This window comes from Morchella sextelata (genome assembly GCF_020137385.1).
Source record: "Morchella sextelata strain SCLS chromosome Unknown scls_4, whole genome shotgun sequence".
NCBI lineage: Eukaryota > Fungi > Ascomycota > Pezizomycetes > Pezizales > Morchellaceae > Morchella > Morchella sextelata.
This window is the reverse complement of record NW_025408619.1, coordinates 716463-739374: the sequence shown is the minus strand read 5'-3', so window position 1 is coordinate 739374 and position 22912 is coordinate 716463. Positions and strand designations below refer to the sequence as shown.

Here is a 22912-nt window from a genome sequence, read left to right as displayed (position 1 = left end):
CATAGTCCCTGCCCTTCGGCAGACTTACAATGCACCGAGGATACAGAGGATCACCGGTCAATCAGAGCTTCACTCTGGCCGGTCTTCTAGTCACTGGCGAGGCATAGACTCGTCAGTCATTGCTCCCATGAATAGATCCTCTTCCTAGCGCCCGGAATGTAGTTACTCTAACAGCTGGTAGCTAACCACACTGCCGGTACTTGCATATCACCGTGCAACTGGCTTCTAACAATAACTCTCAGCATGTAACCGGGCCCTGTGTGTACTCATACACCAGACAGTTGAAATGGCTCCGTTACACGTAGTCTGCACCGGCCGGGCCCAACATTTTGGTCTCGATATACTCCATGAACCATTCCTTTGCCAACCCACACGTATATGTTCCAGCGAACAGTACCTTGTTTCTGTCCGTTCGGAACTTCTTTGGCTTCTGCTCGAAGTAGATCTCACACTCCATGAGCCAATGCCGCAGGTTATGCTTCCTGGCATTATCGAACTCAAAGGGTATTTTGGCGAGCGAATCTACCATATCCTCGTCTTCAGGCGGCGCCGAATTCCGGTTCCCGCCTCGGTTCATTCTCCAATTCTTCCGACCATGCGACCATTCGCTGTTATCGTCATCATCATCGTCGGAAGGTTCTGGGTCTCCCCCAAGGTTTCCTCTTGGTGGGTTTCGGGGAGGTAGATTTCCACCATTCCCTCCTACTGGAGCAGCTCCTACCGGTCTTCTGCCACTATTTCCCTGCACTGGGCTGGCATCCTCCGGTTGCTTGCCTCCGTTTCCTCCAACTGGGCCAGCTCCTTCTGGTTGCTTGCCGTTCCCTGATGTTTGGGGGCCAGCATTTTGGGGGTTCTTGCCATTGCCAACAGGAACCGTTCGGGGTGCATCAGGGTCTAAAGGAGCACTAGCCACGGAAGGTGCTACTGACAGATGTTGTCGCAGTAGTTCCTCCATCTCGGCTATCCGTTGGTTTCTTTCCTCATCGGACCGCTTGAATTGCGCAAACAAAGCTCGTTGCTCCCCTTTTTCCTGCTCCCGCTCTTCTCTCACCATCCTCAGTTGTCGCTCCGCCTCCTGTAGTTGGGTCTGGGTTTATAACGTGGGTCTATGGACGAGAGACTATAGTGCCAAGGAATACAACCGAGGCAAGAACGTAGTAGAGGATATTCGTAACTATGGACTATGAGGTGGTTCAATCCTGATCCAAGATCCAAGACGAGCCCTATGACGTAGCGTAGAACAAAAGTAGTATTGGTGCAATAAATACAGAGAGAGAGAGAGAATGTTATATTGCATAGAAGCCGAAGCTTATCGCACACCTAACTACCCGACTACAACCTCCACCGACTAACCCGAAAGCAAAAACGAAGTACAAACACTAACTACCGCAGCTACAAGAACTGCGTACATAATAAAACAAAAACAGAGCACGAAGAGGGCGCAAATAACAAGTGGTACAGGTAAGCAGAATCTAAGCGACAACAAAGAAACCTCCCCGTAGTAAGAATAAAACCCCAAACTTCTCCGTCAACTACATTAGCGAGCACAATCCTATACATGGTGTTCAACCGAAACGGTATCATTACCAACGTTCCCGGTGTCATATCTGTGGACGAACCTTAACAGGACTGGGAAACCACGTGCACGAAGGCAGGAAAGGCCAACCGCAACAGCGTCAGGTGTGAAAGCGAGGGGGGGTAGATCGAGTATGGGTCCTCGGGCATCTGGTTGTTAGGCAGCGAGGAATTGAGGAGTGGTGACCAATAGGTCAGATAAGAATGGGTGGGGTCGTCGGTCCCTGGAGCAACGGCTAAAGACTGTGCCCGAGTCGTAGTTAAAGTGGTGTCCTCTGGAGGGGACATGCAAAAGGGGTGAGCCGAAGGCTCAGTATGTATGGGGGTCGCAATCGAAAGTGCCGACCGTATTGTGTTGAGGGGTGGTCTCAGAGACCGGTTGGGTTGGGGTGAGGGGAACGGGCCGCCTCGGTTAAGAATGGGTTGCCTGGTTAAGGCCGATAGAGAGGGGTAAGGTCACGGGACCTCGGATAAAAATTTGACGATAGTTTCGCGACCGAGAGGTCGCTAACTTCGCGGGCTGTCGAGCGCTTTGGCAGTAGGTTCTCGCTGACTGGAGATTACTGACAGGGTGCGTACCCGACGTGTGGGATCACTCGTGCGATGAGTGAAAATAAGGAGGGGCGAAGACGGCTTTCGAAAGTAGCCGTTATTTTGGCGAGGGGTGAACGGTGGACGCGACCCGTGAGGGCACCGAACGAACAAAGAAGGGGGGTGTCGAGCGAGGGAAGTTCAGGGACCGAAGCAATTCGAGAATCAGTATAACTCCATCTCGGGGGGAAAGAAATCCTATCGCGAGCCAGAGGCGAGCGAGTAGAATACAGAAGAAGAAGAAGAAACTTATATTGCTTTGAAGTACAAGACTTATCGCACGCCGACCCAACCGCCTAAAACACGAACCGAACAAAAGAAAGAAAAGAAAAAAACAAAAAACGCAAACGCAAACAAACAACAACAAAGCGAACACAAACAAACACAGACAATAACAAGGAAATTCCAGAACGACACTCAACCAGAAAACCCAACGACAAGGAGAAATAACATATCTCAGCGGACTCGAGCGCTGGATCTATCAAAACAAAAGGTAAAAACAAAATTTAAAGAGTAAAAGGAACCTGCCCTTCCTAGTCCCGTCCCTAATCATTTTCTTCCATCCCCTCTTCCAGGTCCGCCTCCGCCTCCGCCGACTCATACCATTTCGAGAGTTGAGATTGTTTTGCAAATTGTAGGATGAGGTCCGTTCTCAGGTTTGTAAACATCCAGTTTTCCCAGGTCATCGCTCCGGGGATCTTCTCTATCAGAGGGGTGCGGATTCGAGCCCAGGCTGGGCATTCCATAAGTATATGTTTCGCTGAGTTTTCCATACCACACTGGCATGGCTCGGGGTCTGTATGTACTGCGTGTTTGTCAATTCGGGTGGTTTGACACCGGATTCGAAATACTTTTTTTACTTCCGTAAGGGTGAGTTTCGCTATCTTGGGAGGGGGGCGGAATTCCCCCCGATGGTGGTAGTTCGGTATTGATTGTGTGTTCCATTCTTCCAACAGGTGGTCGCGTAGTAGTTTGTTTTGATTCCACTTGTCTCTCGCATTTCCGGGGGTTTGATATGGGAGTAGGAGGGAGGCGATTCGGTGTAGGCCTGTCCCTTTGATGTTTGCTTCTCTGTATGGGAGGAGCTCGATCAGGGATTCATTGTTGGGGTGGGTTGCCTCGGTGCAGAGTATTCTGGTTCCGTACTTTCTTGAGCGATAAGTTAGGAGGTGTTCTAGGGGGGGTAGGCCTGCTTCTCGGAGGAGTTTAGCTCTCTTGGTCCATCGAGGTAGGCCCGTGATAATCCGGGCAGCTTCGTTGTATAGTGGTTCGAGCGATCTAATGACGTGGTCTGCGCCAGTCCACCAAGCCTCAGATCCGTAGAGCAGGCTTGGTAGGAAGCCTTGTGTTATTAGGTGATGAACTGTCTTGACTGTTATCCCTGGCAGGCGGGCGGTGTATCGAATCTGGTGGAGGGCTTTGAGGCCTTTTGCGATCGCTGCTTCGATGTGGGGCCGGAAGGAGAGGGTCGGATCTATCCAGACTCCTACATATTTCAGCCTCTCCTTGGGGTGTATATTGGTATTGTTAATTTTGACCGGAAGTCGTGGTTGTTGTGTGGGTAATGTGGTAGGCCGGAAGAAGATCAGGTCGGATTTATCCGGGTCGTATTTAATTTGGAGTGGCTCAGCTTTTATTAGTCTCTCTCTCATTCGTTCCTCCATTCACTTGATTGTGAAGCCTGGTGTTTTGGATATTTGCACCAGCGCATCGTCATCGATATATGTGGTGTCCATCTCTTTCGGGCTGCTTGTTGGGTCCAGGATTACTCCAGCATAGATCATGAATAGTACCGGGGACATGGGGCTACCTTGCGGCACTCCAGAATCGTAGGGCTGTGGTTCCTCTAGCTCATGGTTAAATTGGAACTGTAGTTTTCTGCCGGTATTGAATTCCTTGCACCATTCTGTTAGGTAGGTAGGGAATTTTTGTTGGTGCATGATTTCCGCGAGGAGTAGGTGGTCGACGCAGTTAAATGCTCCTTGGATATCATTGGTTAGGATCGCTGGTCTGTCTCGCCGAGCGATTCCGGTACTGTTTTTCAGTAGTAAGTTTTGTTGTATTGATGTTAAGGTTCTCAGGAGGGCGTCGATTGCCGAGATGGTTGGTCTTCCTCCAAATTGATTCGCTGAGAGTGTGCCTAGGATTTCTCCAGCGGTGCAGAGTCTCTGAGCCACTATCTTCTCCAGGATTTTGCTGAAGCATTGTAGAAGGGAGATGGGCCGATAGGCTTTTGCTTCATGATAGTTTGCTTTGCCGGGTTTCGGGATCGGGATAAACTTAGCTATTTTCCATTCCACTGGGTGTACTCCGTGCCGGAGCATGGCGGAGAACATGTTTTCAATCAGAGTTGTGTTTGTGTGAGGGATGCGTACCAGATCACAAGAGTACACTACGCAGAGCTCAGAGTTCGGCTAACAGCTACAAAGGTAGAAGTCTCCAAGGTCTCTTCAGTCAACGTCGAGTATAATTCTCCTTGATCCGATACGGGCCCCGCGAGCTACGTTGTCAACAAAGATTCACTAGAGTTAGCGGATGGTATTCGACCGTCCTCGACGTAATAGTTCAGGTAGAGTGCGAAGTCACAAAAGAATAAAGTATTTCCAAAAGTATCGTCAAATAAAGTTGTAACTCGCGTATCAACGATTTATATTGTTAAGACTCTGATTTCGCCGATGATGGTTTTGGCTAGTCAGTGAATGACACGGTATTTATATCCCTCGCTTATGTCTCGAGGACCCAGTCTACTAATAATACAGAATACACTCGGGGCCTGCCCGAGACCCTGAAAAACAACCAAGAACATTTAACTCCTAAATCCGTAACCCAAACTCCTAAACCCGCTGAAACCCCTCAACCTATTTACCCACTCTAATGCACGTTTCCCTGTCGATGTTTCCTCTCCATCGGCCATCTGGTGGATAATCGTCAGCGTCGGCTACTCGTAGGTCTCAGACGACAAGGCTACCTACTCAGGCCTCTTCCCACATCGCTTTCCCACATAGCAGAGTCCTCTCATGCCCATAGGTACCGCCGATAGGTACTCGGTCGGCTGGTAGCTTGCGCCGATTCGCTCCGAGTGATCCGATCTTCGATCCGATTGCTTCCAGCTGTCCCTCATATATCCACCGGTACCAAAGCACTCCCCTCCGGCGGTTTGACGCTCCGGGGGTTATTATTGGGGTCGAAAACGTGTTTTTTATGACTCCGTGTTTTGGTCGTATATTGGTCGCACCACACCCCACGGGTGCGGTCCAGAGTTGACGTTAGCGTGCAGAGGGTATTGGGGTAGCTACTAGCCTTTTCTCATAAATGCTTGGCATGCCCGTAACAGTTTGCTCTCACTATTGCTTTAATAAAGGTATAGGGGATGCCGTCCGGGCCGGTCGCCGAGTGCACTGGACAGGAGTCGATTGCTTTATTAAGTTCTTCGGGGGTGACTATGTCGAAGGTGTTGCTAAGGTCAAAAGAGGGGGGCCTAATGTTTAGGGGGGGGTGGTCGGGGGACGTCCGTTTTGAGGGGAAAAGTTGGGCTCTTAGAGCTTGACACTTCCCCGCAAACGTTTCTTCACCTTGTATTGTTGGTATGATTGTGTCTCTTCTCCTTCCTGCATTTAGGATTCTCCAGACCTCACTACCTTTCGCCTCGTTCATCGTCTTTTCCCGCTGGTCCGCTTTTGCTTTCCGGATCATGACTGTCCATTCTCTGCATGCTTTCCGGTGCTCCTCCACTTGGTTGGGTTTCTTTGTATTTCTCGCCTTCCTTTCTGCCGCGTTTACCCTTGCCTTCATTTGTTTCATTTCCTCTGACCACCAGGAGTTGGCTCTTACTCCTTCCTTCGAGAGTGGTGTTACTATACTGATCGTTGCCCTGACCAGTTCTAGGAAAAAGTCGACAGTTTGTTCCGTATGTTCCTTGGTTTCCCATGCCTCTGCAGGGAGGGAAATGTTTGACATGTGGTTCTCCAATAGCTTCCAGTCTGTTTGTCGCCACATCCGTCTTGGTACGAATGGTGGTTTTTCCAAGTGTAAGTGAACGGAGGTTCTCCCGTGGTCTGAGCCCGCTCCATAGGGTTCAGTGCTCCATCGTAGGTTGTGGTCGAGAATTGGGCCTTTTACAAATGTAAGGTCGATGATTGTAGGCCTTTTCCCTCTGTCTCTGGGGAAGTGCGTAAAGATGCCTGGTTCATTCAGGAGGGTCAGTTTCTGTCGGGTTATCCATTGTCTTAGCCGTGCACCGTTGGCGCGGTCTGCTCGGATGTTGTTCCTGTATTCATGTGATGTTACTCCGTACCACATTTGATGATGGCAGTTGAAGTCTCCCATTACTAGACAGTTGTCCAGGGTTTGGATTGTTTTTGCTATTTGGGCAAAGGGGCCACTTCGGCCTGGGGAGTATATATTTAGGATTTGGGTTTTCTTGTTCTGGATTTCTACCGTGATCGATACTATGAAATTATCGTATGTGTAGTGGTGTTTTGGTTTGAGGTTGGCATGTTTGCGGACATATGTTGCGCATTTTGTATTGGTGTTGCTGGCTGTAAAAATATAAAAGAGATTTGATTCTGGTGGGTATCCCTCTGCTGAGGTCCATGGTTCTTGTAATAATAGGAAATAAATACTAGAGTCTATTTCCGCTTCTTCTACCGCCGCCTTGGTAATAAGTTCGCTCCGTGCACAATTGAGTTGGTGTGCAAGCGCGGTGGTTCGGGGCCTAAGCATTATTTGTCATGTGTTGGTCGTCTTCGGGAACGGGTGTGGCTCCGACCGGGGCGGTGGCTGGTACCTGAACTATTGGAAGCAACTCTTGGACGGGTGCGGCCGGTAGGTCTTGAGCGGGTGGGGCATTTTCCTTCCCTTTGAGGAATCGGCGTTTGGCCCTCTCGGGGCATGCTGGGTCAGTGGCCTTATGAGCTCCTTTACAGTTCAGGCATCTGATTGGGGTGTGGGTGCATCTATATCCTCCCTGGCATTGATTGCATGGGTGGAAGCTGGTGAGATGATCTCCGGCACAGTGACCGCATCTTCCATTGTTTTTGCATTTCTCCTGGCGGTGGCCGTATTCGAGGCACTTCGCACACTGGGTGTCCGGGAAGGTTGGGAGGAAGGCCTCGATATGGCAGCTTCGGTTGAAGAGAGATAGGAATTTCACTCCTAGTGTTTCCATTGTAATTTGTCCTGGGAGCGCGATGACCATTGATGAGTGGGTTTTCTCCATTCGAGTCTCTGCTCTGGAGATCCAGCGGGGAACCTGAGCAAGTTGGAAGTTCTCTCCATAGTTGCTTCTGATTTCGGATGCTACCAATTGTCCTGCCTCGATGCCCTCCCCGACGGTTGTGGGGATTCCATGGAGGAGAAACTTTGACCATTTAGAGTTTGCGCGGATGACGGCGACCGGTACCTGTAGGGTGAGGAGAGCCTCCTCAATTTCTTTGGCATATTCCATTGCCTTTGTTGCAGGGGTAACGAAATTTGTTTCCAAGATGAAGTTGTCCTTGGGTGTTCTTCTTGCTGAGATGAAATGGCAGGACTCGTCTTGGATTCTTGCATTGACGAGGGTCCTGATCTCGGAGGGGTTGACGTCGGATGGGGCAGTAGTTTCAACAATGATCTCCCTGTTGATTTTGGTGTACTCTGCTTTGAAGAGGGGGTCCGCTTTTGGCTTTGCGGACTTCTTTCTTCTCTCGACAACCTGGAAATTTCCTTGAGCAGGACCGGGTGCCGAGGCCACGGCGGCCCAGGTGCCTGCCTTCCATCCACGGGGTGGGGCTTGTTGGAGGGGTGCGGGTGGGGGGGCCTGAGGAGGTGCCTGTGGCGCTGCTTGGGGAACTGTTTGGGGGGCCGCTGGAGGGGGCATTCTCTGTCCCTGCGGTTGTTGTGGTTTTCGCTGTTGTTGCTGTTGTTGGTGTTGTTGCGGTTGTTGCGGTTGCTGCGGTTGGTGCGGTTGTGGTTGTTTGTTGAGGAGGGCATGAATCGCCGAATGCATATTGGTGATCATGTTTGTCTGCGCCTCGATTTGATGTTTCAGTGTGTCCACTGTTCTCCGGAGAGTAATCGATTGCTCTTCGAGGTATTCAATCCTGTCGGAGGGTGGGCAGATCCGGCTGGTAGCATCTCTGATGGCCCAGGTAATGTAGTTTAAGTCTGTCTGGGTGTGAGTGGTTTGGGGGACAGTACTCGGGTAGAGATAGTCGATGCTCGGTTGGTAGGGGTCGTTGTAGTCAGATTCTTTTGCAAAGGTCGAGGAAAACTCCTGTTCCTGAGTTCCGGATGGGGTTGGGTTGGGGTCCTGGGTGTTCCTATTCTGTGGGGGAGCTGTCCCTTGCTGGGAAGACTGGGTGAAGAAGGACTGGAGCGAAGCTTGCTGCGACATAACTGAATGTCCAGTTCTTCTGGCGGCGTAGAGTGATGTTTCAGATAGGTTTCTTTTCCTTCCTTTCGGGAGGTCAAGGCTGGAGAATTCTTCGCTAGAAGCCAGTTTTCGTAGGTTTCTTTCGCTTGGAACAACAAAACGCGACCGTGCGATCGGGGGCGAAGTGGCTCAGCCTGGTATATCCCAGGGTAAACCGAGAGGAATAAAAAATAAAATGTTTTTGAAGCGAGGTTTATTGTCAGGAAGTTTTGCGAGCCTTAGCGAGCAAGGAGAATACAGAAGAAGAAGAAGAAACTTATATTGCTTTGAAGTACAAGACTTATCGCACGCCGACCCAACCGCCTAAAACACAAACCGAACAAAAAGAACGAAGGAAAAGAAAAGGAAAGTAAAGAAAACAACAAACACAAACAGACACGCCAACAAGAGCAGAAGCGAACACGAACGAACACAAACAAAAGTAAGGAATTTCTAGAACAACGCTCAACCAGAAACAACCCAACAACAAGGAAAAATAACATATCTCAGCGAACTCGGGCGCTGGATCCATCAAAACAAAGTAAAACCAAAGTTAAAAAGGTAAAAAGGAAACCACCCTTCCTAATCCCGTCCCTAATCATTTCCTTCCATCCCCTCTTCTAGGTCCACCTCCGCTTCCGCCGACTCGTACCACTTCGAGAGTTGAGAATTTTTTGCAAATTGTAAGATAAGGTCCGTTTTCAGGTTTGTAAACATCCAGTTTTCCCAGGTCATCGCTCCGGGGATCTTCTCTATCAGGGGGGCGCGGATTCGAGCCCACGCTGGGCATTCCATAAGTGTATGTTTCGCTGAGTTTTCCATACCACACTGGCATGGTTCGGGTTCTGTGTGTACCGCGTGTTTATCGATTCGGGTAGTTTGGCACCGGATTCGAAAAACTTTTTTTGCTTCCGTTAGGGTGAGTTTCGCAATCTTGGAAGGGGGGCGGAAATCCCCCCGGTGATAGTAGTCCGGTATTGGTTGTGTATTCCATTCTTCCAACAGGTGGTCGCGTAGTAGTTTGTTTTGATTCCACTTGTCTCTCGCATTTCCGGGGGTTTGATATGGGAGTAGGAGGGAGGCGATTCGGTGTAGGCCTGTCCCTTTGATGTTTGCTTCTCTGTATGGGAGGAGCTCGATCAGGGATTCATTGTTGGGGTGGGTTGCCTCGGTGCAGAGTATTCTGGTTCCGTACTTTCTTGAGCGATAAGTTAGGAGGTGTTCTAGGGGGGGTAGGCCTGCTTCTCGGAGGAGTTTAGCTCTCTTGGTCCATCGAGGTAGGCCCGTGATGATCCGGGCAGCTTCATTGTATAGTGGTTCGAGCGATCTAATGATATGGTCTGCGCCAGTCCACCAAGCCTCAGATCCGTAGAGCAGGCTTGGAAGGAAGCCTTGTGTTATTAGGTGATGAACTGTCTTGACTGTTATCCCTGGCAGGCGGGCGGTGTTTCGGATTTGGTGGAGGGCTTTTAGGCCTTTTGCGATTTCTGCTTCGATATGGGGCCGGAAGGAGAGGGTCGGATCTATCCAGACTCCTACGTATTTCAGCCTCTCTTTGGGATATATATTGATGTTGTTGACTTTGACTGGAAGTCGTGGTTGTTGTGTGGATGATGTGGTGGGCCGGAAGAAGATCAGATCGGATTTATCCGGGTCGTATTTGATTTGGAGTGGCTCAGCTTTAATTAGTCTTTCTCTCATTCGTTCCTCCATTCTCTTAATTGTAAAGCCTGGTGTTTTGGATATTTGCACCAGCGCATCGTCATGTATATAAGTTGTGTCCATCTCTTTCGGGCTGCTAGTTGGGTCTAGAATTACTCCGGCATAGATCATGAATAGTACCGGAGACATGGGGCTACCTTGCGGCACTCCAGAATCATAGGGCTGTGGTTCCTCTAGCTCATGGTTGAATTGGAACTGTAGTTTTCTGCCGGTGTTGAATTCCTTGCACCATTCTGTCAGATAGGTGGGGAATTTTTGTTGGTGCATGATTTCCGCGAGGAGTAGGTGATCGACACAATTGAATGCTCCTTGGATGTCGTTGGTTAGGATCGCTGGTCTATCTCGCCGGGCGATTCCGGTGCTGTTTTTCAGTAGTAGGTTTTGTTGTATTGGTGTCAAGGTTCTCAGGAGGGCGTCGATTGCCGAGATGGTTGGTCTTCCTCCGAATTGGTTTGCTGAGAGTGTGCCTAGGATTTCTCCAGCGGTGCAGAGTCTTTGGGCCACTATCTTCTCCAGGATTTTGCTGAAGCATTGTAGAAGGGAAATGGGCCGGTAGGCTTTTGCTTCATGATAATTTGCTTTACCGGGTTTAGGGATTGGGATACACTTAGCTATTTTCCATTCCAATGGGTGTACACCGTGCCGGAGCATAGCGGAGAACATGTCTTGGATTAGAGTTGTGTTTGCTTTGACTATTGCTTTAATAAAGGTATAAGGGATGCCATCCGGGCCGGTCACCGAGTGCGCTGGACAGGAGTCGATTGCTTTGTTAAGTTCTTCGGGGGTGACTGTGTCGAAGGTGTTGCTAAGGTCAAAAGAGGGGGGTCTAATGTTCAAGGGGGGATGGTCGGGGGACGTCCGTTTCGAGGGGAAAAGTTGGGCTCTTAGAGCTTGGCACTTCCCCGCAAACGTTTCTTCACCTTGTATGGTTGGTATGATTGTGTCTCGTCTCCTTCCTGCACTTAGGACTCTCCAGACTTCACTACCTTTCGCCTCGTTCATCGTCTTTTCCCGCTGGTCCGCTTTTGCTTTCCGGATCATGACTGTCCATTCTCTGCAAGCCTTCCGGTGTTCCTCCACGTGATTGGGTTTCCTTGTATTTCTCGCCTTCCTTTCTGCTGCGTTTACCCTTGCCTTCATTTGTTTCATCTCATCTGACCACCAGGAGTTGGCTCTTACCCCCTCCTTCGAGAGTGGTGTTACTATGCTGACTGTTGACCTGACCAGTTCTAGGAAGAAATCGACAGTTTGTTCCGTATGTTCCTTGGTTTCCCATGCCTCTGCAGGGATGGAAATGTTTGACATGTGGTTCTCCAATAGCTTCCAGTCTGTTTGTCGCCACATTCGTCTTGGTACGAAAGGTGGTTTTTCCAGGTGTAGGTGGACGGAGGTTCTCCCGTGGTCTGAGCCCGCTCCATAGGGTTCAGTGCTCCATCGTAGGTTGTGGTCAAGTGTTGGGCCTTTTACAAATGCAAGGTCGATGGTCGTGGGCCTTTTCCCTCTGTCTCTGGGGAAGTGCGTAAAGATGCCTGGTTCGTTCAGGAGGGTCAGTTTCTGTCGGGTTATCCATCGTTTTAACCGTGCGCCGTTGACGCGGTCTGCCCGGATGTTGTTTCTATATTCATGTGCATTTACTCCGTACCACATTTAATGGTGGCAGTTGAAGTCTCCCATTACTAGACAGTTATCAAGGGTTTGGATTGTACTTGCTATTTGAGCGAAGGGGCCACTTCGGCCTGGGGAGTATATGTTTAGGATTTGGGTTTTCTTGTTCTGGATTTCTACCGTAATCGATACTATGAAATTATCGTGTGTGTAGTGGTGTTTTGGTTTGAGGTTGGCATGTTTGCGGACATATGTTGCGCATTTCGTATTGATATTGCTGGCTGTAAAAAGGTAAAAAAGATTTGATTCTGGTGGATATCCCTCTGTTGAGGTCCATGGTTCTTGTAATAGTAGGAAATAAATGCTCGAGTCTGTTTCTGCTTCTTCCACCGCCGCCTTGGTGATTAGTTCGCTCCGTGCACAGTTAAGTTGGTGTGCGAGCGCGGTTGTTCGAGGCCTAAGCATTATTTGTCATGGGTTGGTCGTCTTCGGGAACGGGTGTGGCTCCAACTAGGGCGGTGGCTGGTACTTGGACTATTGGAAGCAACTCTTGGACGGGTGCGGCCGGTGGGTCTTGAGCGGGTGGGGCGTTTTCCTTTCCTTTATTGAGGAATCGGCGTTTAACTCTTTCGGGGCATGCTGGGTCGGAGGCCTTATGGATTCCTTTACAGTTCAGACATCTGATTGGGGTGTGGGTGCATCTATATCCTCCCTGGCATTGATTGCATGGGTGGAAGCTGGTGAGATGATCTCCGGCACAGTGACCGCATCTTCCATTGTTTTTGCATTTCTCCTGGCGGTGGCCGTATTCGAGGCACTTCGCACACTGGGTGTCTGGGAAGGTCGGGAGGAAGGCCTCGATGTGGCAGCTTCGGTTGAAGAGAGATAGAAATTTAACTCCTAGTGTTTCCATTGTAATTTGTCCTGGGAGCGCGATGACCATTGATGAGTGGGTTTTTTCCATTCGAGTTTCTGCCCTGGAGATCCAGCGGGGAACCTGGGCAAGTTGGAAGTTCTCTCCATAGTTGCTTCTGATTTCGGATGCTACCAATTGTCCCGCCTCAATGCCCTCCCCGACCGTTGTAGGGATTCCATGGAGGAGAAACTTTGACCATTTTGAGTTTGCGCGGATGACAGCGACCGGTACCTGTAGGGTGAGGAGGGCCTCCTCAATTTCTTTGGCATATTCCATTGCCTTTGTTGCAGGGGTGACGAATTTTGTTTCCAGGATGAAGTTGTCCTTGGGCGTTCTTCTTGCCGAGATGAAATGGCAGGACTCGTCCTGAATTCTTGCTTTAACGAGGGTCCTGATCTCGGAGGGGTTAACGTCGGATGGGGCAGTAGTTTCAACAATGATCTCCCTGTTGATTTTTGTGTACTCTGGTTTGAAGAGGGGGTCCGCTTTTGGCTTTGCGGAATTCTTTTTCCTCTCGATGACCTGGAAGTTTCCTTGGGCAGGACCGGGTGCCGAGGCCACGGCGGCCCAGGTGCCTGCCTTCCATCCACGAGGTGGGGCTTGTTGGGGGGGTGCGGGTGGGGGGGCCTGAGGAGCTGCCTGTGGCGCTGCTTGGGGAACTGTTTGTGGGACCGCTGGAGGGGGCATTCTCTGTCCTTGCGGTTGTTGTGGTTTTCGCTGTTGTTGCTGTTGTTGCTGTTGTTGCGGTTGTTGCGGTTGCTGCGGTTGTTGCGGTTGTGTTACGGGCATGCCAAGCATTTATGAGAAAAGGCTAGTAGATACCCCAATACCCTCTGCACGCTAACGTCAACTCTGGACCGCACCCGCGGGGTGTGGTGCGACCAAAATACGACCAAAATACGGAGTCATAAAAAACACGTTTTCGACCCCAATAATAACCCCCGGAGCGTCAAACCGCCGGAGGGGAGTGTTTTGGTACCGGTGGATATATGAGGGACAGCTGGAAGCAATCGGATCGAAGATCGGACCACTCGGAGCGAATCGGCGCAAGCTACCAGCCGACCGAGTACCTATCGGCGGTACCTATGGGCATGAGAGGACTCTGCTATTTGGGAAAGCGATGTGGGAAGAGGCCTGAGTAGGTAGCCTTGTCGTCCGAGACCTACAAGTAGCCGGCGCTGACGATTATCCACCAGACGGCCGATGGAGAGGAAACATCGACAGGGAAACCTGCATTAGAGTGGGTAAATAGGTTGAGGGGTTTTAGCGGGTTTAGGAGTTTGGGTTACGGATTTAGGAGTTAAATGTTTTTGGTTGTTTTTCAGGGTCTCGGGCAGGCCCCGAGTGTATTCTGTATTATTAGTAGACTGGGTCCTCGAGACATAAGTGAGGGATATAAATACCGTGTCATTCACTGACTAGCCAAACCATTATCGGCGAAATCAGAGTCTTAACAATATAAATCGTTGATACGCGAGTTACAACTTTATTTGACGATACTTTTGGAAATACTTTACTCTATTGTGACTTCGCACTCTACCTGAACTATTACGTCGAAGACGGTCGAATACCATCCGCTAACTCTAGTGAATCTTTGTTGATAACGTAGCTCGCGGGGCCCGTATCGGATCAAGGAGAATTATACTCGACGTTGACTGAAGAGACCTTGGAGACTTCTACCTTTGTAGCTGTTAGCCGAACTCTGAGCTCTGCGAAGTGTACTCTTGTGATCTGGTACGCATCCCTCACAGTATATTGTTACTCACAAGTTCACTTGGAGTAACGAAGTCACCTCAAAAAGAAGAAACTATCATCATTATCCCTATCACAATGACTACCCGAAGGGATAATTATTTCATAGATAACTCGGCCGTAACTGAGGAGGCCGGGGAAGATTCTATGGTAATATCAAGGGCTGCTAGCCCAGATCCCCTACTCCAGGGAGGACCCTCTACACAAACTAGGCAATCAAGCAAACGCTCTGCTCAAGCCCAGTTTACGAGGAATATGCAGGAGTTTTTGGATACCCATGAGGCACAAATGAGGTATCTTGGTACAGCTGGACAGGCCATGTGGCAGCAGCTACAAAACCTCCAGGAACAAGTGCAAGGGGGCTGGCAAGTCCTGGACAAGAAAGTACGGCAAGAAGCCATCGCCCAGAAGCAACATCTCGAATCGCTCTTTGAGCTCGTCGAAAATGTTCGGCAAGTACAGGAAGCCGCACGAGCCGCCGACCACGAGGTTCTGGACCGTAACCATCGGATTACCCAGAACCAACTGCTGGAGGCGGAACGACAGCTGAGAGTGGCAAGAGAAGAACGAGAGCAGGAGAAAAGGGAACAGCGGGAACTGTTGGAGCAATTCAAGCAGTCCGATGACGTAAGAAACCAACGAATAGCCGAGATGGAGGAACGACTACGACAACATATGTCAGTAGCACCCTCCATGGTGAGCATCCCCTTGGACCCTAATGCACCCCAAACGGTTCCTGTTGGCAATGGCAAGAAACCCGAAAATGCTGGTGTTACGGGCATGCCAAGCATTTACGGGAGTGAGAGAAAGGCTAGTAGATACCCCAATACCCTCTGTACGCTAATATCAACTCTTGACCACACTCGCGGAGTGTGGTGCGACCAAATTACGACTGAAAAACCCAGAGTCATAAAAAACACGTTTTCGACCCCAATAATAACCCCCGGAGCGTCAAACCGCCGGAGGGGAGTGTTTTGGTACCGGTGGATATATGAGGGACAGCTGGAATCAATCGGATCGAAGATCGGACCGCTCGGAGCGAATCGGCGCAAGCTGCCAGCCGACCGAGTACCTATCGGCGGTACCTGTGGGCATGAGAGGACTCTGCTATGTGGGAAAGCGATGTGGGAAGAGGCCTGAGTAGGTAGCCTTGCCGCCCGAGACCTCCGAATAGCCGACGCTGACGATTATCCACCAGACGGCCGATGGAGAAGAAACATCGACAGGGAAACGTGCATTAGAGTGGATAAATAGGTTGAGGGGTTTCAGCGGATTTAGGAGTTTGGGTTACGGACTTAGGAGTTAAATGTTCTTGGTTGTTTTTCAGGGTCTCGGGCATGCCCCGAGTGTATTCTGTATTATTAGTAGACTGGGTCCTCGAGACATAAGCGAGGGATATAAATACTGTGTCATTCACTGACTAGCCAAACCATCATCGGCGAAATCAGAGTCTTAACAATATAAATCGTTGATACGCGAGTTACAACTTTATTTGACTATACTTTGGAATTACTCTACTCTATCGTGACTTCGAACTCTACCTGAACTATTACGTCGAAGACGGTCGAACATCAAAACGCTAACTCTAGTGAATCTTTGTTGATAACGTAGCTCGCGGGGCCCGTATCGGATCAAGGAGAATCATACTCGACGTTGACTGAAGAGACCTTGGAGACTTCTACCTTTGTAGCTGTTAGCCGAACTCTGAGCTCTGCGTAGTGTACTCTTGTGGTCTGGTACGCATCCCTCACAGTATATTGTTACTCACAAGTTCACTTGGAGTAACGAAGTCACCTCAAAAAAGAAGAACTATCATCATTATCCCTTACCACAATGGCTGGCCGAAGGGACAATTACTTCATAGATACCTCGGCCGTAACTGAGGAGGCCGGAGGAGAAGATTCTATGGTGATATCAAGGGCTGCTAGCCCAGATCCCCTACTCCAGGGAGGACCCTCTACACACACTAGGTCGACGAAGAGAAACTCTGCTCAAGCCCAGTTTACGAGGTCCATGCAGGAGTTTTTGGATACCCATGAGGCACAAATGAGGTATCTTGGTGCAGCTGGACAGGCCGTTTGGCAGCAGCTACAAAACCTCCAGGAACAAGTGCAGGGGAGTGGGCAGGTTCTGGATAAGAAAGTACGGCAAGAAGCCATCGCCCAGAAGCAACATCTCGAATCACTCTTTGAGCTCGTCTCCCATGTCCAACAAGAACACGAAGCAGCACGAGCCGCCGACCACGAGGTACTGGACCGTAACCATCGAATTACCCAGAACCAACTGTTGGAGGCGGAACGGCAGCTGAGACTTGCAAGAGAAGAGCGAGAGCAGGAAAAAAGGGAACAGCGGGAACTGTTGGCACAATTCAAGCAGTCTGATGATGTAAGAAACCAACGAATAGCCGAGATGGAGGAACGTCTACGACAACATATGTCGGTAGCACCTTCCATGGTGAGCATTCCCCTGGACCCTACTGCACCCCAAACGGTTCCTGTTGGTAATGGCAAGAACCCCGAAAATGCTGGCCCAGTAGGAGGAAACGCTGGCCCAGTAGGAGGAAATGCTGGTCCCGTAGGAGGAAATGGAGGCAGGCAACCAGAGGATGCCGGTCCAGTGCAGGGAAATAGTGGTAAGAAACCAGTGGGAGCTGCCCCCGTCGGCGGGAACGGTGGAAATCAACCTCCCCAGAACCCACCAAGAGGAAACGTTGGGGGAGACCCAGAACCTTCCGACGACGATGACGACGATAACAGTGAATGGTCGTACGGTCGGAAGAATTGGAGAAGGAACCGAGGCGGGAACCGGAATTCGGCGCCGCCTGAAGATGACGATATGGTAGATTCGCTCGCCAAAATACCCTTTGAGTTCGATAATGCCAGGAAGCATAATCTGCGGCATTGGCTCATGGAATGCGAGATCTACTTCGAGCAGAAGCCCAAGAAGTTCCGAACGGACAGAAACAAGGTACTGTTCGCTGGAACGTATACGTGTGGGTTGGCAAAGGAATGGTTTATGGAGTACATCGAGACCAAGATGCTAGGACCGGCAGCCGCGGACTACGCTACTTGGACTCGATTCCGTCAGGAGATTAGGAAACGTTTCTTAAGCACTCAAGAGGCTATGGAGAACGCGATGAAGATGCAGCAGTTTAAGTACTCTGCTAACATCGGAGACTACCTGACGAGAATGGAGATCATGAACCAGCATGCTCAGATGAAAGGAGCATCCTATCGCGCCGCCCTGCTCCAAGGGCTACCAAATGAAATCCGGGAGCGCCACTCACGTTTCGATCCAACCGAGGACGACTCCGAGTACATCCAACAGTTGGAACGAGCCGGCAAGGCTCATGAATCTTATCAGGAACAGATGAAGATGTTGGGGAAAGCAGAGTCGAGAGGAAGGGAATCGAATAATGGTGGGAACTCGCGGCAGAAGGAGAAGGGGTTTAAGATCAAGGGAAGGGCTCAGACCGAGGAGAAGGAAAAAGGGCAAGATAAGAAGAGCACCAGCAAGAACAAGTCGGGGAACAAGCCAATATACCACGACTACGACGAAGCCACCAAAGGAGTTCCACAGCCGGTCCGAGAACAGCGAAAGACCGATGGAGCCTGTGTGCGATGTGGCCGAAAGGGTCATCTTTGGAAATGGTGTCGTTCAGATGCTAATAGCAGTGCATCTATCTCCTCCTTCTCCCGAAAGCGTATCCGCGATGACGATGGCGACCACGATATGGAACCACCGGAACCCCAACCTCAAAGAAAGCGAATGAGACACCGTGCTAAGAAGCCGGCTGCGACGGCTGCTGCGGAGTACACCAGTGGGCAAGCGTTCGTGCGAGAACGCGGATCGGAATCTGAGATGGATTTCGATGAGGATTTTTAAAAGGGGACTCTGATGAGTCAGGTCAGGAGTATCCCCAGATTGCTATGTTATCACTGACGGAAAACAACAAAAAAAATATGAAAAGAAAAAGGCAGGAAGGGAGAGCGTCCCAACCGGAGAAAAAACAGAAAATTTTGGAGGAACCTATTCATGGTCCTCGACCTATCGTTAATCAGTTCCTTTGTTTTGCGGAAAAATGTTTACCTTGTAAGGTGTTGTTGGATACTGGTGCAACTGGTCCTGTTTTGTCTGCTGTGTTTGTTGATAGTTTTGAGGTCCCGAAGGTGAAACGAGACGTCCCGGCCCGGGTATTTGGATTTACGGGAGAAGTTATGAAGGGCACGGGACACGCCTTTACACAACCATTAATTATAATGTCAAGGGGGCATCAAACACAGTTGTCATTCGAGATCGCCCCTCTCCCACTTGGCATCGATGCAATACTACCGAACTGGTGGTTGAAAGAACATAAGCCGGTTATAGGACTAAATGGGGAAGTTTCCTACGATGGAGAAAATTGCAAGAGTCGATGCTTCACTGACAAGGAACCTCAAATAGAAATGGACGAGGGTATACTAGACGATCCGGAGACCCAATTCATCGGTAGTATTTGTCTTCTGGAAGATGAATCGGTCAACCTCCGCGAAACTCTTCCCTCTTGGCTCCATGGGTTCCTTAAAGTCTTCCTACCATCGGAAGCCGACAAACTACCACCGCATCGATCCTACGACCATGCGATAGATCTTGAACCAGGTAAACAGCCACCATGGGGACCCGTCTACTCCCTATCCGAAGTCGAGCTGAAGGTGCTTCGGGAGTACCTGGACAAAATGTTGCGACTGGGAAAGATTAGGCCAAGCAAATCCCCGGCAGGAGCCCCAATCCTATTTGTGAAGAAGAAGGACGGTAGTCTACGACTTTGCGTTGACTACCGTGGACTTAACCGCGTGTCCATTAAGAACAGGTATCCGTTACCACTTATGGACGAACTACGAGATCGAGTGGCAGGCGCGGTTATCTTCTCGAAGATTGACCTGAAGGAAGGTTACAACCTCATTAGGATCAAAAACGGCGACGAGTGGAAGACAGCATTCCGTACGCGGTACGGGCATTTTGAGTACCTCGTCATGCCTTTTGGGCTGGCAAATGCGCCGGCGACCTTCCAGAATATGATGAATGATGCGCTGAGGGAATTCTTGGATCAAGGGGTAGTAGTATATCTTGATGATATCCTAATATATAGCAAGTCTCGAGTGGAACACAGGGAACTGGTCGGCAAAGTACTTAGCAGGCTACAAGAATACAACCTGGTCGCCAACCCGAAGAAATCGTTCTTCGAGCTCACCGAAATCGAGTTCCTTGGATACATCCTTGCCCCAGCAGGCGTCACCATGGCACTGGATAAGGTCATGTCTGTTACGAATTGGCAAGCCCCGCGCAGCGTTAAGGAAGTACAGATCTTCATGGGCTTTGCCAACTTCTACAGAAGGTTTATCCACAATTTCTCCGGGGTCTGTAAACCCATTACCGATTGTCTCAGGGGTGATGCTAAGAACTTTGTCTGGTCTATGACGGCCCAAGCAGCCTTCGAAAAACTTAAAACCCTGTTTACGTCTGCGCCGATCTTGGTACATTTCTCTCCAGATCGCCAGACTATCGTGGAAACGGACGCAAGTGATTTTGCTATTGCCGCAATTCTATCCCAGGTTATTGACGGAAAGACTCACCCTGTTGCCTTTTATTCTCGAAAGCTTAACCCAGCGGAACTCAACTACGACGTCTGGGATAAGGAGATGCTAGGAATTGTGTCAGCCTTTAAGCAATGGCGTCACTACCTTGAGGGACCTAGCCGAACGGTTCTTGTCTATACGGATCACAAGAACTTAGAGTACTTCTCTACAACTAAAGTTCTTAACCGACGACAGGCAAGGTGGGCTGAGTCTTTGGCGGAATTTGACTTTAAGATTATTTACCGCCCGGGAACCAAAAATGGGAAGGCAGATGCACTATCTCGACGGCCGGAGTACCGTCCTGAAGGGGGAGGCACGCTTGGGAAACAGCCCATAGACAGGTTCTTTAAGCCCGGACAGTTGGCGGAGGAAGAGTTTGTGGTATCAGCGGTGTCGCTTGCCTCCAAGGGGGTGATTGACTGGTCTAAGAATTTTCTGGATCATGTCAGGCAAGCGGCATCGGGAGACCCGTCATGGGTAGGAATGAAAGAGAGAGTTGAGCAGGGAGAGAAGCTGGGGGAACTAAAGGATATTGCTGAGAAAGACGGGCTACTCTTCTATAAGAACCGACTCTACATTCCGGCAGATGACCGCATCAAGATCCGAATCGCACAGGCAGAACACGATTCGAAGGTGGCAGAACACTTTGGACAAGACAAAACTTTGGAACTCATTACGCGCAACTTCTATTGGCCAAAAATGAACGAGTGGATTGATGATTACGTTCGGTCATGTGACGAGTGCCAGCGCAACAAACCCAGCCGCCACAAGAAATACGGTGCGCTTCTACCACTGTCTACGCCACATTCTGTCTGGCAATCGATATCAATGGACTTCGTCGTGCAGTTACCGGAATCAAAAGGATACAACCAAATCTGGGTAGTAGTCGATAGGTTCTCGAAGATGTCGCACTTCATCCCCCTAGTAGCAGAAACGACCGCGCAGGATTTAGCAAAGATATTCCTCGGTCAAATCTGGCGACTCCATGGGCTGCCTCTCGATATAGTTTCCGACAGGGACGCCAAGTTTACTTCAAGCTTCTGGGCATCCCTTATGGAATTATTGGACGTGAGGATAAGAATGAGTACGGCTTTCCACCCTCAGACCGACGGGCAAACAGAGCGGGTGAATCAAACCCTCGAGCATTATCTACGAGCGTTCTGCAACTACGAACAAGATGATTGGGCAGAGCTACTCCCGTTGGCGGAGTATGCTTACAACAACTCGGTTACCTCCGCCACGGGTCAATCTCCGTTCTATACCAATTACGGTTACAACCCAAGAACCAACTGGCCGACGGAAGCCGAAGTGGTCAACCCAACCAGTGACCTGTACGCTCACTTCATCCGAGGAGTTCACGACTCCGCTCTCGCTCGTTTAATAGATACCCGGGAAAAGATGGGGAAATACTATGATCGGAAAAGGGACGAACCGCCGAACTTTAAGATAGGCGACATGGTCATGCTCAATGCAGCCAATATCAAGACACGTCGCTCCACCAAAAAGCTCGATCATAAGAAACTCGGTCCGTTCAAGATGATCCGACTAGCGGGAAAACGAGCCTGCGAATTGGAACTGCCGCCACAAGTCAAAATCCATAATGTGTTCCATATTGAACTCTTGGAACGGTATCGACAGAGCAGTATCCCAGGCCGAGAACAACGTCCCCCAACTCCCGAAGAGGTCGATAAGGAAGGAGAGGTGCTGTACGAAGTGGAAAGTATCGTGGGGAGCCGGAAAAGCAGAAGAGGATTAGTGGAATACCTGGTGAAATGGCGGGGCTATTCGATGAGTGACTGTACGTATCAAGTCATGGACGCTATGGATGAGGAAGTACTTGACCTTGTCCGCGACTTCCATCGAAGGAACCCCAAGGCCGTGAAGGACCAACGCCTGAGACTATAGAGGTACCCTACGGGGCTAAGTCCTTCCCCTCCACAGACACCGCGGGTGATATGTGGAGCAGGTTTACTGGAACCATAGTCTGTCAGAAGATGTCCCGAGACGTGACACCCTGGAAGGGGGGTAAGCTGTTACGGGCATGCCAAGCATTTACGGGAGTGAGAGAAAGGCTAGTAGATACCCCAATACCCTCTGTACGCTAATATCAACTCTTGACCACACTCGCGGAGTGTGGTGCGACCAAATTACGACTGAAAAACCCAGAGTCATAAAAAACACGTTTTCGACCCCAATAATAACCCCCGGAGCGTCAAACCGCCGGAGGGGAGTGTTTTGGTACCGGTGGATATATGAGGGACAGCTGGAATCAATCGGATCGAAGATCGGACCGCTCGGAGCGAATCGGCGCAAGCTGCCAGCCGACCGAGTACCTATCGGCGGTACCTGTGGGCATGAGAGGACTCTGCTATGTGGGAAAGCGATGTGGGAAGAGGCCTGAGTAGGTAGCCTTGCCGCCCGAGACCTCCGAATAGCCGACGCTGACGATTATCCACCAGACGGCCGATGGAGAAGAAACATCGACAGGGAAACGTGCATTAGAGTGGATAAATAGGTTGAGGGGTTTCAGCGGATTTAGGAGTTTGGGTTACGGACTTAGGAGTTAAATGTTCTTGGTTGTTTTTCAGGGTCTCGGGCATGCCCCGAGTGTATTCTGTATTATTAGTAGACTGGGTCCTCGAGACATAAGCGAGGGATATAAATACTGTGTCATTCACTGACTAGCCAAACCATCATCGGCGAAATCAGAGTCTTAACAATATAAATCGTTGATACGCGAGTTAC

At 50.1% G+C, this 22912-nt stretch overlaps 10 protein-coding genes across 10 annotated transcripts; 3 read left to right on the top strand and 7 right to left on the bottom strand.

The window, feature by feature from the left end:
• Positions 1–295: 295 nt before the first annotated feature.
• On the bottom strand, positions 296–1054 carry H6S33_010114 (uncharacterized protein; the record flags this gene model as incomplete). Its single annotated transcript, XM_044841463.1, has 1 exon — positions 296–1054. The coding sequence occupies one exon, from the start codon at positions 1052–1054 to the stop codon at positions 296–298; it is 759 nt and encodes a 252-aa protein (XP_044697257.1).
• A 1657-nt stretch (positions 1055–2711) lies between these two features.
• Positions 2712–3791, bottom strand: H6S33_010113 (uncharacterized protein; the record flags this gene model as incomplete). Its single annotated transcript, XM_044841462.1, has 1 exon — positions 2712–3791. A coding segment is annotated over one exon (1080 nt), but the record flags the coding sequence as incomplete, so codon positions are not given.
• Positions 3792–3869: 78 nt separating this feature from the next.
• H6S33_010112 (uncharacterized protein) lies at positions 3870–4502 on the bottom strand (the record flags this gene model as incomplete). The annotated part of the gene is made up of 1 exon (XM_044841461.1): positions 3870–4502. A coding segment is annotated over one exon (633 nt), but the record flags the coding sequence as incomplete, so codon positions are not given.
• Positions 4503–5472: 970 nt separating this feature from the next.
• On the bottom strand, positions 5473–6880 carry H6S33_010111 (uncharacterized protein; the record flags this gene model as incomplete). The annotated part of the gene is made up of 1 exon (XM_044841460.1): positions 5473–6880. A coding segment is annotated over one exon (1408 nt), but the record flags the coding sequence as incomplete, so codon positions are not given.
• A 91-nt stretch (positions 6881–6971) lies between these two features.
• Positions 6972–8539, bottom strand: H6S33_010110 (uncharacterized protein; the record flags this gene model as incomplete). The annotated part of the gene is made up of 1 exon (XM_044841459.1): positions 6972–8539. A coding segment is annotated over one exon (1568 nt), but the record flags the coding sequence as incomplete, so codon positions are not given.
• A 612-nt stretch (positions 8540–9151) lies between these two features.
• H6S33_010109 (uncharacterized protein) lies at positions 9152–11926 on the bottom strand (the record flags this gene model as incomplete). Its single annotated transcript, XM_044841458.1, has 1 exon — positions 9152–11926. The coding sequence occupies one exon, from the start codon at positions 11924–11926 to the stop codon at positions 9152–9154; it is 2775 nt and encodes a 924-aa protein (XP_044697252.1).
• A 415-nt stretch (positions 11927–12341) lies between these two features.
• H6S33_010108 (uncharacterized protein) lies at positions 12342–13589 on the bottom strand (the record flags this gene model as incomplete). Its single annotated transcript, XM_044841456.1, has 1 exon — positions 12342–13589. One exon carries the CDS (start codon positions 13587–13589, stop codon positions 12342–12344), a length of 1248 nt encoding a protein of 415 aa, XP_044697251.1.
• Positions 13590–14630: 1041 nt separating this feature from the next.
• Positions 14631–15387, top strand: H6S33_010107 (uncharacterized protein; the record flags this gene model as incomplete). The annotated part of the gene is made up of 1 exon (XM_044841455.1): positions 14631–15387. A coding segment is annotated over one exon (757 nt), but the record flags the coding sequence as incomplete, so codon positions are not given.
• A 998-nt stretch (positions 15388–16385) lies between these two features.
• On the top strand, positions 16386–18437 carry H6S33_010106 (uncharacterized protein; the record flags this gene model as incomplete). Its single annotated transcript, XM_044841454.1, has 1 exon — positions 16386–18437. One exon carries the CDS (start codon positions 16386–16388, stop codon positions 18435–18437), a length of 2052 nt encoding a protein of 683 aa, XP_044697249.1.
• Positions 18438–18514: 77 nt separating this feature from the next.
• Positions 18515–22072, top strand: H6S33_010105 (uncharacterized protein; the record flags this gene model as incomplete). Its single annotated transcript, XM_044841453.1, has 1 exon — positions 18515–22072. One exon carries the CDS (start codon positions 18515–18517, stop codon positions 22070–22072), a length of 3558 nt encoding a protein of 1185 aa, XP_044697248.1.
• Positions 22073–22912: the final 840 nt, after the last annotated feature.